Source organism: Silene latifolia, chromosome 10 (genome assembly GCF_048544455.1).
Source record: "Silene latifolia isolate original U9 population chromosome 10, ASM4854445v1, whole genome shotgun sequence".
Classification (NCBI taxonomy): Eukaryota; Viridiplantae; Streptophyta; class Magnoliopsida; order Caryophyllales; family Caryophyllaceae; genus Silene; species Silene latifolia.
In genome coordinates this window covers 152087143-152104805 of record NC_133535.1, presented here as the reverse complement: position 1 = coordinate 152104805, position 17663 = coordinate 152087143, and the positions used below count along the sequence as shown (strand labels likewise).

General features: G+C 35.5%; 1 protein-coding gene and 1 non-coding gene across 2 annotated transcripts; one reads left to right on the top strand and one right to left on the bottom strand.

Annotated features, from left to right (window-relative positions):
- The first annotated feature begins 6051 nt into the window (after positions 1 to 6051).
- LOC141609366 (cucumisin-like) lies at positions 6052 to 10067 on the top strand. Its single transcript, XM_074428441.1, has 7 exons — positions 6052 to 6358; positions 6713 to 6956; positions 7662 to 8243; positions 8560 to 8769; positions 8882 to 8993; positions 9157 to 9370; positions 9467 to 10067. Exons 1-7 carry the CDS (start codon positions 6079 to 6081, stop codon positions 10000 to 10002), a joined length of 2178 nt encoding a protein of 725 aa, XP_074284542.1. The 5' UTR covers positions 6052 to 6078; the 3' UTR covers positions 10003 to 10067.
- A 6150-nt stretch (positions 10068 to 16217) lies between these two features.
- LOC141610265 (small nucleolar RNA R71) lies at positions 16218 to 16324 on the bottom strand. Its single transcript, XR_012528169.1, has one exon. It is a non-coding gene; the product is annotated as a small nucleolar RNA R71 (small nucleolar RNA).
- Between the last annotated feature and the right edge of the window lie 1339 nt (positions 16325 to 17663).

Below are 17663 nucleotides of genomic sequence, written 5' to 3'. Positions count from 1 at the left end.
TGTAAATAATAATGTATAAGTTTTGATTGAGTATTTTAAAATTTAGAATTTGGATTATATTTCTTTTGCAATTCATCACATCTTTATAATTGAGTACTTTTTTTGAACAAAAATAATAATTAATTTGATTATTTTATATTAATTTTTGACTTAAATGTTACTCTGTACTACATTTTTTACTTAAATGACACAAAATTGTGTGTAAAATTGAACCCCCATTGTACTAATCCTTAAACGACAATGCTTGTCGAGTGGGCTCGCTTATTTACTGCTTTACGTATAACCATACAGTCAATAATTACCAATCCGACTAAAACATAACTGATATAAGCTCAGAAATAGATATAATAAAGTTGATCCGAATCAAATGATCCGATTTGTATCCAATTTCTAAAAGACTTGAAAAAGCTTATTGTATTAAAATGACCCAATCTATCCCAATTCATACCCAAACCAAGGACCGAAAACCACCCTAACTTAAATGACCTAATTCAACCCAGATTCTTGCAAATATAAATTGGCTCGATCCGACTCATACCCCACCGATTAACGTGTTTGACATGTCTATTCAAACCGCTACCTTCGTAGATTACACAATTATCCTCTGGAATTAGGCGTATTGGCATGTACTCCCTCCGTCTCGGTAATTTGTTGTCCTTTTCCATATTGGGGTGTCTCAGTGAGTTGTTGTTCTTTCTATTTTAAGAATGAACTTAATGAATAATTTGATAATTAACATTCAATTTGTTACACTTGTCATTTAGTAATTGACTTATTCCTTTTTCCTTGGTCTTTGTGCCAAAATAAAAGAATAACAATTCACCGGAACGAAGGGAGTAACTTACAGCAAGGGGGCGGGTGAGAAAAGCACAATACATGCTCGGTTTTTTTTTTTCTGTAAAATCACCTTACTACGGACCTACAGTCCATATGTAAAAACAAACCCTGTAAATTAGGTGAGTGTACTCATTGAGAAAGTGCCCAACTGGTAGAAATATTAAATATACCCCGTAAAAACGAAAACAGGACATGTTGGATTGTTGGGTTACATTAAAAATGTGAAAAAAAGGATTATTCATGGCAAACTCTTTCTATACAAATCGAGAATGAGACAAATTGATCCACCTCAGTTTCAATCAATTACCGTATAAATTTGAAAAAGTATATGTAATTTGTTGTAAAATGAAGAGTATAACATAAGGAGTATGAGAGTACATGTACATTGTTGTTTTAGAATTCCGATTTATGATCTTACGATTTAAAACGTCATGATCAATCCCAATAAATTCTACAATCCACCGAAAACTTAAATCGACCCAATTCAGTTTTTCTAGGATAATTAATTACACCTTTTTTTGTTTTTGTTAAATATAACCATTAATTTTAAACTATATTTTCACCATTTTTTTTCTAGTATTGAATGGTCGGGATCACTTATTAAATAATCGTTAATTTCAAACTATGTCTTCTCAATGGACCACATTGTCATTTTTTTATAGTTCAATGGTTCCAAATTTTGTCCGGCTAGAGGGTAAAGATGTTACTTCAAGTAGCGGTTTTGCCTATTTTTTTACGTAGTTGCTCTTTCATGGACGGGTTTTACTCTTTCATGTACTTTTTTTCATTATTTTTCCATTGTCTGCCCTTTGTCTAGAGAGGGAAAAAAAACTCTCTCTACCTTCCCCTACCCTCCTAAAACTTGGGAGAGACGGTCTCTCACTAAGTTATTGAGAGACCAATCTTTCGTATCCTTTTATTTGTATTTCGTACCCTTTTTATTATTGATCGTGACATAGTAATTTCGTACCTATTTACATAGTAAATGTACCCATTTTATTATTAATTATGATTTGTACCTATTTTATTACCTTTAGTACCATTTTTTCTCAAAATTGTACAATAGTCTCTCAATAAAGGTTATTAAGAGACCGTCTCTCAGGAGACCTACTCCTCTCTAATTGTCCTCCTACAAAAATTAACCAATTATACAATTATGGATGTTAATTCTCATATCAATCAACTAATAATTAATTATGTTATGTCAAATTAGGGAATTAATTTACAGTAATTTAATTAGGGTTTATTTTAAGGTGTATGGTGGTGTCATAGGGGGTGTCATAGGGGAATCCGGCGTGCATCGTCGCTGTTGGGGTGAGGCACGGTGTGCATCGTCGGCTTTGGGGTCAGCCACGGCGTGCGTCGCCGGCGTAAGGTGGAAGTCCGAATTCAAATGTCGATCACTGCTCCATAATGATGAATACCAGAACTCTTCCCCATTGAAAAATACTTTAGTCGAAAACACATCTCGAATTGGAATATCGATTCCATTAATACCCACCTTAGTAAAGGAAAGAACAGACGACTGTCGTTTCCCAAGGCCCTAGGATCTGTTGGTTTCGTGCCATTAGTTTCTGCAATTAGATAATTTTGTCCTGAACATTGTTCGCTTGGCACAACAATGAAATCCATATCATAAGCATCTTCATAAATGTGTGTTTTTACCATTCCCATTCTTCTCCATTAATTTGTCATATTCTGCCCATTTGATAAGCATCTTGAACAATGGAATCCGAACATACTAACATTCACAGCCATTCTTCTACCGTAATTGAATTGAAATGAAAGGGAAAATTAAGTCATAAAAATAAAAGGGTATAATGGTCATTTCCATCCATGAAAGAGTAAAACCCGTCCATGAATGAGCACCACCCTTTTTTTTTTGTTTTACAAAAATTGCCCTTGTAACCCCGACAATCGATCCTAATTCAAAATCACAGTTACTCAACGGATGCCCTGCTCAAAGAATACTTTAAAACCGGCCGAGACCATCAAGGAATTTAAGGCGTTGTAATGTTTTCCATGAAACTAAATAGACCGATTTTTTTATTTTCATTACCACTCCAAACTCGTCTACATTTTGTATCAATTGAGACATGTTGGATTAGATTAAAAATGTGAAAAAAAGGGGTTATTCATGGCAATCTATTTCTTGACCAATCAAGAATGAGACAAATTGACCTACTTTCATTTCAGTATGCGCCTTTTAATAAAGTACTTATCAAACTACCTTTCATTTCAAATTATATCTCTTGAATGATGCACATGTTATTTTTGAAAGTTCAATTGTCCAAAATTTTGTCTAGTTAAAGGTTAAAAATGTCACTTTAAGTAGCGGCTTTGCCTATTTTTTTCCTTGAAAATAAATAAATTACCCTTGTCACTCGTTGGTGGTTATTGTGCTAGTGTTACATGAATATATAACAACTTGATTTTTTAGCATTTTCGAATTTTAATCTTTGTTTGGATGGAATAAAAGAGGTAAATTCGCAAGTACCCTTCAGCTCTTAGAAAATACAATTTTTTTTGTTTTCAACTTCATTTATTCTTCTTCGTTCTTAATTTCATGTATTCGTTTTTATTTTAAATACATACTTCCTCCGTTCTAAAATAATTGACGTTTTCAATTTACGAGGTTAGCCTTTAAATTCAATTTATACAAAAATATATTGGTCGGAAAATTATAAAAATTACACCATAAAATTCGTTACGAATAGAGCTTTAATATGAGTATACATTTCAATATATTTAGTTATATATTTTGAGAGATATTGAAGAGAGAAGTGAGTGTCTCAAAAAGTGAGAATGACAGTTAAAAAAAAAAAAGAGGGAGTATAATACTACTACATATGAAATATCTTGAAATTATTAACTTATAATTAATGCGTATTTTTTTATTGTAGTTTTTTTTAGTTAATTAAGTTTAAAGCTAATGGAATATGGATGGATTTGTAAGGGAAATAAGTGAATTAAATTAATGCAATATAATAATAAATTGATAATTCATGTCATATTAGTTTGCCAAGTCACATTGTTATTGCATACGTGACTTTTTTTTATCCCATGTGGCATTGTCTACGTGGCTTTTTTTAGACTAGCCTTTTAATAATGTTATATAAATAGATTGTAGGGAGGGTTATTTAGAATAGGAGGGAGTATGATATTTGGTAACGAATCCAGGTTAAAGGTTAACTTATTATTATTGACATAAGTAATAAAGTTTATTTACTTTACCTCATTAAATTTTGTAACAAATGTTCCTTATCAATTTTTATACGCAAGTTTCTAAAGGAGTGATTTCCACTGATAACGTAAATATTGTATATATGGGTATAAAAACATACACAAAAGACCTGAACATGCAAATTATCTCAACAAGTAATTTCAGAATTGTAATAACAATTTAACAATATCGATAATGGCTGTTTTGGGGAAAAATTATACCAACATGATTTTACTAATAATATTATCAATTTGGAGATTTAGCGACGTAGTGAATGGGAAAATTCTGACCGTTACGAATGATCGCGGTGATGGTCGAAACGTAAATCTAAAATGTTATGGATTTTCAATGCTCACGTTCGAGCGTTCAATCCCTCCTCGGCAATCTAAAAAGATATTTTTCTGACCTCCGGTTTGGAAGGTGGAATTCCTACGTACTGTGAAATTGGTGGCGAAATTACAATCAAGGACTGGGATTTACCTTGCAAAAAAGTTTGTAAGATTAAGGTAAAAGAAAATGCTATTTTTGCATGGAATGATTATAAAAGTAATTGGATTGTACTCTGGAATGCTCGCGATAAACATAGTAAAATAGAGACCGAATATGCACCCACTCCTTTGTAACCATCTAGATAAATAATGATTCTCGTGTAATAATATACGGAGTAATATACTCTGCCGTCCGTATTTATGTAATGCTACTTATAATAAAATCTATTACGGAGTATTTTTAGTTTATTAAAAACCTTTTCCTATATATTTGAAAACGTTTCGTTCTACTCAATAAGGAATATATAGAGTATTTATTTATTGCTTTATAAAAAAAGGAAATATTTATGTTCTCGTGAAATTATAATACGAGTTACTCAAAAAAGTTATTAAATGGTTACTAAGGTGAAAAACGAAAGCAATATAATACTTGAAAATTAAATGGAAATCACAATATGTACTGTGGACAACGAAACAATAGTTATCAAAACAGTAGTTAGTGTACAGGCTATCCTAAAGTCCTAGACCATGTGCTGAAATTTCATTTTATGAGATATTGAAGGCTGTCAGAATTTGAAACCCGACCTCGTGATCACTTGGCTCTGATACCATTTTGGATGAACCATTTCAACCAAAATTTTAAAGTGATGATTGTACTATTATATTTATATCATATTAGCTTCAAAATTTCATTTACTAAATTGCTATAATGAGTAAAAAAAATGTCTTTAATTTATGATTTATAGGTAAAACGGTTTACATAAGATTTGGTAGTCATTTGATCATAGTTCCAATGATATAAACATTTTGGGATCATGAATCTTGTGAATGTTAATCCGAGCAACCCTACAAATTTAAAAATCACCTGAAATTTAAGGCTAAAACTTGCGTGACTCGCGACTTGACCTATATATATATATATATATATATATATATATATATATATATATATATATATATATATATATATATATATATATATATATATATATATATATATATAAAATTATGCTTAATAAATTTAATATTAATGAATCATTTATATGCTAAAATAATAAATCGAACAATGACTAAGAATAAGTATTAACTTTAGAGCTAGTATACGCATTCTATTATAAAAAAAAAAAAAGATAAAGCAATGACCACATTTGATGTTTCTTATAATTATTCGTACGTGCTCGAGCTCAATCTTTTCTGCATCGATTCGAACGTATGACTAGATGTGCATTCCGACTCAACCCGTATTATTAGCCAGTTTGACATGCAAAACCGCATCCCAATGCCATCTTATTATACTTAAAATATGCTAAATAGATAGTAGAAATACGAGCCTAACAATGCCTAGGACGTTCTAATACAAACTAATGAGTATGTAACATGTAAGGAGTCGTTAGATTTGTAGGGGTAGATTAGTAATCGTCATTTAAATCCGGCTATATAAATAAGAGGCATGCATGCACATGCACTCTCACATATTTATAAACTTAAAATCTATTTCCACAAATTAGGTCACAAATAATTAATCAAGAAATGTCATCTCTTTCTGTTATTTGCTATTTGTACTTCATAATAACATTACTAGTATTTATTTCTTTTGCTGATAAACAACAACTTAAGCAAGATTACATTGTATACTTGGGAGCCAAGATTAATGGATTAGAAAGAAACTTGTTAGCCAAGCAACACATCCACCTTCTTCAAAATGTTTGTGCTACTAATGAAGCTGAATTCAATCATATACGTAGCTACCACAGAAGCTTCAACGCTTTCGCCGCTAAACTCACTTTACAACAAGCTTCCGCTATTTCTGGTACTAATCGTTCACCTGATTCTTTACCATTTTTTTTTTTTTTTTGTTTTTGATTTTTCGTTTGTATATAGAATTACAACATCAATAGAATTACTTCTAAATTAATATACTTCCTTCGTGATTATATGATATAAATGCAAATAACTTTATATCTTATGTGATTTTCAATAGCTTCCTAAATATTTACGTCAAAGTTTGCAAATTTTGACCTTAAATTCTTAAAATATTAAATGGGAACATCATGTAATTAGGGGGAAGTATTATTCTAATTCTATATGATACGGAGTATAACATACCGTACATATTCTCACCATTTTCTAACCCTATTGCATCTATAATGGATCAAATTTGCAGAACGGGAAGACGTGGTCTCGGTTTTCCCAAGTAGAAAACTTGAGATGTTCACGACACGATCATGGGATTTTGTGGGGTTGACGTCTATTGCGAAGCGTAAGACAAGTGAAAGTGAGATAATTGTAGGAGTATTGGACAGCGGGATTTGGCCGGAGTCGGAGAGTTTTAACGACAGGAAGCTACGTCCACCGCCTTCTAAGTGGAAGGGTATTTGTCAAACTTCCGCCAACTTCTCTTGTAACAAGTATGTATTTTCATCCCTTTTAAATTTATTTTCCTGTCTAATAATAATGCACGGTATATTCTAATATCCCTTATTTTATATATGTCGTTCGTTACCTTGTACGAACGTTTTACCTTCAGTAAGGTTCTCTAATATGTACGAGTAATTAATTGATGACGCAAAACAAAACAGGGGGTATGTATGATTAACGTTAGGATTTTTGCATATGAGATGCGGTAGCAGATTTGGTAGGAGCCTTATAATTGAGTTTGAAATCCTAGGATCGCCTTATAAAATTAAAGAGATGTTCTTTAGTTTTATAAATACGTTTCATAAAAAAATAAAATTTGATGTGTAATTAGCATTTAGATCATTAATTTTTTAATTTTTTTTAATTACTTTATGTAAGAAAATATAATATGCATAAAGTGTCTTATAAAATAAAAGACGATTTATTTTTAAAAAAAATTGTGCCCCTCTTATGACAAAATCATGTATCCGCCCCTGAAATAAAACATGTTTTCACGAATCTTGCTGATCTGAATCTAATATCGTCTAGTTTAATCTAATCTCTAATCCTATACAATCGGTCAATCAATTATATTTCTACAACTACTCCGTAATATATAGTGACCATTTTGTTTGAAGTCGATAATTAATTAATTATGGCATGACACAATAGAGCACGATGCTAATTAGGCCGTTTTATAACTCTGAAATCTGCAGCAAAATAATAGGAGCACGGGTGTACTCTTTGTCAAATTCAAGCTTTGATGGCAAACATGATATCAAAACCCCAAGAGATTTTAAAGGCCATGGCACTCACGTTGCTTCCATAGCTGCAGGCGTGCCAACCAAACATACGACAAGCTTCTACGGGCTGGCTAAGGGTACAGCCCGTGGTGCGGTCCCTAGGGCTCGCTTAGCCATTTACAAAATCTGTTCGATCTATAGGTGCGATAGCATTGACATGCTTGCAGCATTTGATGATGCTGTGGCTGATGGTGTGGATATTATATCCGTGTCCCTTGGCACGACCGACTCTATGTTGGACTACACAGATGATGCTATTGCAATCGGGTCATTCCATGCTATGCAACATGGCGTCTTGACCGTTGCTGCTGTTGGCAACTCTGGCCCATATGCTGGTGGAGCGACTAATGTCGCGCCTTGGATTTTGTCAGTTGCTGCAAGTACCATCGATCGCAAGTTTACAACCAAAGTTAAGTTGGGAGATGGACGGTCTTTTCGAGGAACCTCCATAAACACCTTCGACACCAAACACTTCTACCCATTGATTTGGAAAAGGTAAATTAAATTTAACTAATTTCCGTCGTCCCATCCAAAATGATCAAATTGAAGTTTTTACTTTAGTGTATATGGCTACTAACGTGCGTGTCTTGTTTCAGACGGCTGTTTCCCGTCTAAAATAACACGAACAACATTTTGTCATTAGATGGTTACATTCTTTTTAAAAAATGTTAAATGACAACATTTTGTCCGTGTATTTCTAAACGAGAAAACAGTCAGTCTGAAATAAGAATTTGCGTAAAACTAGATACTCGGTACTAAATAGTGTCGTAAGTAGTGAATTCTTGACGGATTTAATACATTGAATTGGCAGTTCATGCTATGATGACCAGAAGGACATCAAAGGCAAAATAGTAGTGTGTAGTGAAGGCAGGATAGGAAACGGGAAAGAATCGTTGGGAGTAAAAGGGTATATTATTATCGATATGTGCGATGAAGACGAACCTTATGTTACTCCTTTATCTGCTGTTTGTTTGCCCAAAGACATTGGCTCCAAAATTTACTCATATATCAATCGCTCAAGGTTATTTCACTCGAATCGCCTTGTTTTTTGTGCTACTTTAAATACGGACATAATACCTTAGTAAATATGACCTTACTGACTCATTTAATCAATTGGTTTTGAATCATTTAAGTGAGCCTAAGGCAAGAATATTGAAGACAAAACAAATTGTTAACGTGGGTGCACCAAGAGTAGCCACATTCTCGTCGAGAGGTCCCAATATGATCACCCCTGATATCCTCAAGGTAAGTTTAAGCAAATTTTTTTGGACTTGGGGTGCTTGTTAAGATATGGAGAGGTACTTGACTCCCAAACCGAATAAAACCCTAACCCTAGTTTAGCCAACTAGGCCCAGTTAATATCGGCTCAATCTCCTAATAGTGCTAATAATATTGTGAATGGGTGTAGCCGGACGTGACAGCACCAGGAGTAGACATTCTGGCAGCTTGGCCGAATGATCTAGCACCTACTAAAATGAAAGTAGATCACCGGGTAACCAATTTCAACATATTGTCTGGAACTTCAATGTCATGTGCGCATGTCACGGGTGTTGCGGCTTATGTCAAAGAGTTCAACCCGTCATTTTCACCTGCTGCTATCAAGTCAGCTATCATGACAACAGGTTTGATTTGTTCTATAATATAACTTCTGTTGCTTGTCGAGTACTCGCTCGTTCCTCTTAACTTATAGTATGAGATCGATTTACTTACTTATGTAGCTACGCCCATGAGTCGAGAAAGAAACGAAGAAGAGGAATTTGCATACGGTAGTGGCCAAATCAATCCTCAGAAGGCAATTGCCCCGGGGCTGATTTATAACTTGACAGAATCGAAGTATATAAGATTCCTCTGCGCCCACGGTTACAAGACCAAAACGATCAGAATGATGACCAGGGATAAGGCGAGGAGGTGTCCCAAGAATGCAACACAGTCACACTTAGACACGAATTATCCGTCTATTACACTAGTAAGTGGGTCGATGGCTTTGTTATCTGGGACATTCCATAGGACATTGACGAGTGTCGAAACTCGTCCGTCCACCTACAGAGTCAGTGTGATAGCACCTCCATCCCTGATGATTGTCGTTGAACCCAAAGTTTTATGCTTCGAGTACTTGGGGCACGAGCAATCTTTCACAGCTGAGGTTACGGCCAATCTTGAAAGCACCTTTATCCTTTCGGGCTCCATCAACTGGGAGAATGAAGTCCATCAGGTGAGGAGCCCTGTGGTCGCCTACAAACTCCCAGCTCCATGAGTTAATAGGAGGAGATTGTGTTTGATTATGTCTTCTATCATAAGATTATTGTACATGTACTTAGTAGTATACTAGTATAGTTATCTATGAATGTTTATATTGAAGACAATTTTAGTTTGATAATTCTTCAGTTTATTAAAGATCGAATTAAGATGGATTATAAAGTAGGAGCCGTATTATAAACTTTCAATCTCCGAGTAACTCTCTTATAAAATGGTTTTACATTATATTATGGTGAGAATACTTGATAACAAGATAAATAATCAACTGAAATCCAATCTACAAAATAATTTGATCGGTCTTAATAAAGTTGTAGACAATCTGAAGTTTGCGATTCGTTGGGATATGATTCGACTTTTGATCTAAGAATGACTTCAACCATCAGTTTAAACTTTTGGTTGAAGCTTTGGGTTGAGATGATTACTTGACATGGTATTAAAGTCTGTGTGACCAAAAGGTCACGGGTTCGAATCTCATCCCCCTCAATTCTAAAGTGGAATATTAAGCGCCAGGTAAACATTACGACGCCTTAAATTCTTTGATGGTCTCGATTTTCAAAGTAGCCTCTGTGCCGTGGTTTCTTGACACTTATATGGGTGTGCCGACTATACGAATCAACAAGTGGCTTGCCGGGCCGGGTGGAGTACCAAAAGGTTATGGCTTTCAGACTTTATCCTCCATTGCAAATTATAATATGCAATCTGTTAAAAAACCTCGTTATGGGTGGGACTCGATTATGTAGACAAGTTTGGGGTGGTAATAAATCGGTCCATTTAATTTCATGGAAAACATTACAACGCCTTAAATTTCTTGATGGTCTCGATTGTAGAAGTAGCCTTTGTGCCGGGTATGCTTTGAGTAATTGTGATTTTGAATTAGGATCAATTGTCGGGATCACAGATTAAAATTTACAAGATTTATGGTCCCTAAAATGTGTTATCATAGGAACTTTGATCAAATGACTGACACATCTATTGTAATATCTGCTCCACCAAAACAATAAATTAAACACATTCGTACTCATAATTATAGCAAATGAAAGTTTGAAGGACTAACCCTTTTATTTTTCTAATATTGCTTTCGATTTTCACCTTGTTATTAATAGCAAAAATTTAGTAATTTCTTTAAGTAAACTCGTATTATATAAAAAAAGGTTTTTAATAAACCAAAAATACTCCGTACTCATATCATTTTTACATAGTACGGACTACAAAGTATATTATTATTTCGTATATATTATTATACGAGAATCATTATTCATCTAGATGGTTACAAAGGAGTGGGTGCATATCCAGAGTTCTCTATTTTACTATGTTTACCGCGAGCATTCCAGAGTACAATCCAATTACTTTTATAATCATTCCATGCAAAAATAGCATTTTCTTTTACCTTAATCTTACAAACATTTTTGCAAGGTAAATCCCAGTCCTTGATTGTAATTTCGCCACCAATTTCACAGTACGTAGGAATTCCACCTTCCAAACCGCGAGGCTGTAAAAATATCTTTTCAGATTGCCGAGGAGGGATTGAACGCTCGAACGTGAGCATTGAAAGTCCATGACATTTTAGATTTACGTTTCGACCATCACCGCGATCATTCGTAACGGTCAGAATTTTCCCATTCACTACGTCGCTAAATCTCCAAATTGATAATATTATTAGTAAAATCATGTTGGTATAATTTTTCCCCAAAATAGCCATTACCGATATCTGTGGATTTATTATAATTTTAAAATTGTTTATTTCAGAAAATTTGTATGTTCAGAGTTTTTGAGCACGACGCTTTTATACCCATCTAAAATTATAAGTTATCAATGAAAATCATTCCTTAGAAAAACTTACCTACAAAAATTGATGGAGCAGAGTTACAAAATTTAATGAGGTAAAGTTTTACTTAACTATATGTCGGTAATAAGCTAATCGATCTTCAGCAAGAATTTAATTTAGGAAAAATTTATGGGAATAATCTCACCTTTAGTTTAGTAGGTCTTCTAAGAGACGGTTTCTCAATAAATTTATTGGGAGACCAATAATAAACTGATGGTGGAGGTGGCGAAACACGCTCGATATCTTGGTTTGCCGACTGTGGTGGGGGATTCGACAAAGGTGATGACCGACATTATTCGAGACAAGCTGAGCAAGCAACTCCAAGGATGACGTGGGAAAATATTGTCTAGGGCGAGTAAGGAGATTCTTTTAAAGATTGTAGCCAAATTCACTCCTTATCTATGTGATGAGCGTTTTCAAAATTCTTGCGAATTTTTGCAATGATCTTAGATCGATGGTGTATCGGTTTTGGTGGGGACATGGCGAAGGTAAGCGTGGGATTTCGTGGGTTGGTTGGCAAAAGTTGTGTCAAGTGTCAACCGAAGTAAAAGGGGGGCTTGGGCTTTGGGGACTTTAGGCTCTTTAATATTGCCCTTCTCAGTAAAAACAAGCGTGTATGCTTATAAAAACGGGAAAATGCATATGGTGCCCTTGAAGTTTGACGTTTTGCACGAAATACCCAAATTTTTTATTCGGAAAATTTTAAGAGGACATAACTCGTGTTTACGAGATCGGAATGTGGCGATTTTTTTTTTCAAATAAATCGTCTTTTCGAGAACTATGATTTGGAAAAAAAAAATTCAAGTTTGGAATTCGTGACCAAGAGATATGGTCACTCAAAGTTTGTTCGTTCTAAAAAACTTTGACATACAAAAACTCCTAGCTACGAGATCCAAATACGACCATTTTTTTCCAAATTGTAGTTCTCGAAAAGACGATCGATTTGAAAAAAAACTGTTACATTCCGATCTCGTAAACACGAGTTATGGCCTCTTAAAGTTTTTCGGATAAAAAATTTGGGTATTTCGTGTAAAACGTCAAACTTCAAGGGCAACCATGTGCATTTTTCCTATAAAAAATCCCAAGAGTCTAAGGCGAGATTAATGTGATCCAGGTTTTGTGATTAACCAAATGGTCAATTTATGATCGCTGGTATCGGAAACAACCTAAGCTACACATGGAGAGGAATTCATTAGGCAAGGAGTGTGCTTGAAAGTGGGTTGAGACTACGAATTGGGGACGGGTGAACTAGAGAATTTGGGGTGATGGATGGATCTTAGGGACCCATATGGGGCGTGTTATTTCACCTTTTTAGTAGGGGTGAGAGAACTTGGGTTGTGGTGGATCTTTTGGGCGAGGCTGAGGAAGGTCGGAGTAAAGCGAAGCTGGATATCTTACTTTTCCCTTTTAAGAGTGATAGGGTCGCAAGTATTCAGCTTAGCTCAAATTGACCTCCAGGTGAGAGGTATTGGTATGCTGAGAAGGACAATATCTACACGGTGAAGTTGGTATATTGTAGGCTGGCGGGCAATGTTCTTGATATGGGTGAAATGTCGAATTGGGGGCGGGAGAAGTGGCTTTGGAATCGGCTTTGAAAGGTTCCAGTTTGGCCCTGAATCAAACTTTTCTTCTGTTAAGTGTGTTGCAAGATATTGACAACGAAGGTGAACTGTGAACCCCACAATAACGGTAAGAAAATACAATAAGAAAACGCGGAATTTTAGGAAAATTTTGAAACTTTTAAAGTTTAAAGCGCGAGTTCATTAAAATCTAAAACATAAATAAAGTATGCGGAAAAGAAGTTAAGTTTATACAAACGTGATAGTCAAAGGTGAGGGAAAATATATCCCTCGAATGACAAAATGATAACAGGTGAGTCTAAGCAATCCTAATAAACCGACTACTAGTCCAAGATGCTCGCTAGCTCGCACGTCTAACCCCACGAATGCATCTTCACAAACCTGTCATTCAAGTAAACATGAAAGCCACAGTCAGTGGGGAGTAACTCAAGGTTCTCCCAGCCACAAATTGTCGAAACACAGATAACCCGGAACATATCAGAACATAACAAATATAACTATTTGATGTAGGCACTGAGACATAAGAATAACATTCAAAACATGTGTAATCAACCATAGATAAGTCATATGATATATATGATAAGTGCATATTTTATATACTTTCATCCCCTATATTAGCTCCATTTTATTTGTTATTTAGCACTTATCATAGTGTCATAAGCTAATATTTGTTGTTCTAGTGTATTTGCTTGTCTTAATATGTTTTTGTAGGAATCTAAGCATTTAGATGCTTTTTCCTATCATTTGTACACTAAGTCCACTATAAACAAGACCTAATATTGGACTAGCATGGAAGTGTTTGAATGAGTGTTTGCATGAAGATTTGTTGGATTAAAGTGAGAATTACAAATGAAGCCTAATGCAAAAACCAAGCCCAAAATGAAGGTCCATAATAAGGTGCAAGCATTGGATACCAAGAGGCTTAGGATGCTAAGAATTTAGAGATTACCGGGTGATTAAGGAGCATTAAAGCACGAGCATAGAGATTCCTCAAGCAATTAATCAAGAAATTAAGGAATTAACCCGGAAACACACGACCCCGATCGGGGTTGCATGCCTCTTGGTGATTTACGTTTCACTCTCCTCTCCTATAAATAGGAGAGGTACTCCAAGGCTTTAGGCATCCAATTTTTACGTCTCATTTTACTTTACAATAGCCTTAAGCATTATATTTCTCTCATTAGTTTTCTCATTTTAGTTTACAATATAATTAAGCTTGTAGTTCTTAAACATTTTGTTCTTAATACATTTTCAAGCATTTGGTTATAATTTGTTCTTCCATACAAGTTCTCTACTATTAAGGTATTTCTATTTCTAGTTTACATTTTTACATTTCTATTTGGTTTACACATAGTTTATAATTAGATACTTTATTCATATTACATTAACATAATTTTCCTTTACATGTTATATCACCTAGTTTATATAAATCATACAATTATGTTTAGCATTTCTCACAATATAGTTTATAATTTACACCTTAATATGAGTAGTTAAATCTCTTAGTCTAAGGGCTAGGGGAGCCTTGCATAAATCAAATATATAACATGATAAAATAGGTTAAAAAATAATATTGTTTAAATTGCTTCTATCACATGCTTGTGCCATAACGTTTAATCTTTGTTTAAGGCCTTATTCAATTGATTAAGTTTGTTCATTCATTCTATAAGTCGAGAGGCACGGAATTGAATTAGACTAAGCATGTATAGTAGGACGACCTAGTCATGGAGGATAGTTTTTCTAGGACCCGGTCTATGGTTGACACTAATATCGTAAGGTGGGTGTCTCTAAACTTAAGCAATTGACAATACTATTAGTACCAAGTTTATCATGATCATATGTTTACCTTTGCATGTGTGACCCGAACCCCTTATACTCTCTTTTATCATATAATTTATATTGCAATTTTCATTAATCATCAAACCAACCAACCAAACCCAAATCGTAATCGACCTTGATAAAAATCTACCCATAGCAATTCACAACGTAATTCTCGTTTTCTTGTGGTTCGACCCCTATTACTACATTTATTTGTGTTTAGGGAATTTATCTTTGCATAGGTACGCGAAAAGCCTATCAAATTTTGGCGCCGTTGCCGGGGAAACGGTTTTATTTCGTTTTTGAATTGTCGATTTTTATCTTGTTTTCCTTTGTCTTGGGGAACACTTGTTCCTTGAGACCGTTACTTATCTTTTTCCTAGAAATTGTTGTCTTATGCCCAGGTCCTCTCGTAGTGGAGAATTGCTTTCACCGGATTCCGACCCCGAGAGAACCTTTAGGAGAAGACGACGGTTTTGGAAGGAAGTAAAGGAAGCCACTTCTCCCATCCAAATTGAAAGTTCTAGAAAGTCTTATTTAGACGATCTAGAAGTTCTTGAAGAGGAGGAGGTTTCAAGTTCATCATCTCCACCACTACCACAATCTACTACCAAAAAGATGGTGAAACTTTCCGATCATTCAAAGCCCATCGCGGCCATGCTTCCGGCCGGTATCACCACTACTCAAATTACCGCGCCGGAATTCGAGATCAAGCCGGCTTTCATTAGCCTTGTGGAGAGGAAGCAATTTGGAGGACGTCCTTTGGAGGATCCCAATTTGCATGTGCAAAACTTTTGTGACTATTGCTCCATAATCCGTCAAACGGGCGTCACTCAAGCCCAAATAAGGGAAGTACTTTTCCCTTTCTCTTTGAAGGATAAGGCCAAGCTTTGGATCAATAGCCTTGACCGCACCACCATGGGAATCACCAATTGGGAGACTTTGGCTCTAGCCTTCTATCAAAAGTTTTTTCCACCGAAGAAAACTCAAACTTTGAGGAGCCAAATTACCGGATTCCGTCAACAAGCTCTTGAGAGCTTATATGAGGCTTGGGAGAGGTACAAAGAGCTTCAAAGACAATGCCCACATCATGGGCTAGATGATTGGTTTCTAGCAATAACATTCTACAATGGATGTTGTGCCGAGTCCCGAAGGATTCTTGATTCCGCCAACAATGGGCGGTTTGATCAAATTGACACCGACCTTGCTCATGCCACGATCGAATCTATGGCGGTCCACGATGCACAATATGTCAATTCCCGAGTTGTGTCATCCAAAGGTAAAGAAGAATCCTCCAACAACTCCGTTTTGCTAGCTCAAATTGCTTTGCTCCAACAACAATTGGCGGAGAGAGATGCTAAAGATTCCCTTCAACAACTCAATGCCGTGTCTTCAACAAGCCAAATCATCGTTTGTGACGGTTGTGGAGGAGCGGGACATTATGCCGCTCATTGCCGAGCTCCTATCGAAGAGGTAAATGCTTTTCAAGGTCTAAGACAAAGTTCATATCCACCGGGTACATTTTCCAACACTTATAACCCGAATTCCAAATTTCATCCGAACTTGTCTTACACTAGCAACAATGTGCTTAACCCTCAACCCCCACCACAAAAAAATGCCTATGTTCCTCAACAACAAAAGTATATCCCTCCGCCGGGTTATCAAAATCAACAAAGGCCCCCACAAAACAATTACCAACAAAATCCACCACAAAATGGCCATCAAAACAATCAAGGAGTTGGTAAGCTCGAGGGGATGATAGTCCAAATGCAAAGGGAATTATTGGCTCAAATCCAAAAGAACGATCAAGCTCATAGCGCCACGATCAAGATGTTGGAACAATAAGTGGCTCAACTAGCCGCTTCTAATTCTCAAATGAAGAACGGTCAACTACCTCCCCAAGGTGAGCAACCACATGAAACTGTTAATTCTATTTCCTTGAGAAGTGGTATAAGCTAAGATGGGCCATCCATGACTTTGGATGAAGAAGTGGTTGTTAAATAGGCCAAGCTTGGGGGAAATGATAAAAAGAAGGCTAGTGAAGGGCCTCTTGTTAAGGATCGTGTGCCATTTCCTCACCGGTTGTTGATGCTAAAGAGGAAGAGTAAGCTTGATGCCAAAGATGTTGGGTCTCCTATGCCCAAAGAAAGTGATGAGGTGATTGTTGAATAAATCTCTCCTAATGCTAAGGAGAGTGATGCCATTCCAAAAAAAGGTGTGTGTTCCCAATAAGGAAGAGAAGGTGGAAAATGTGGAGGATGCTCCTCCAAAAGAAGTTGTTCAAATGCCATTTCCCCATCGTCTAGCAAAGCACAAGGGAGAAGGTAAGTTCGGTAAGTTCATGGAAATGTGTAAGAATTTACAAGTCACCATCCCGTTTATGGAATTGCTTACCCAAGTCCCTTCTTACGCAAAGTTTATGAAGGAAATCCTCTC

Excerpts from the sequence above, each read along its gene's own strand:
- LOC141609366 (XM_074428441.1), top strand. The coding sequence starts at position 6,079 with ATGTCATCTCTTTCTGTTATTTGCTATTTGTACTTCATAATAACATTA. Across the intron at positions 8,770-8,881 it reads TCATATATCAATCGCTCAAG|TGAGCCTAAGGCAAGAATAT; the intron begins GTTATTTCACTC and ends GAATCATTTAAG. Across the intron at positions 8,994-9,156 it reads TCACCCCTGATATCCTCAAG|CCGGACGTGACAGCACCAGG; the intron begins GTAAGTTTAAGC and ends GAATGGGTGTAG.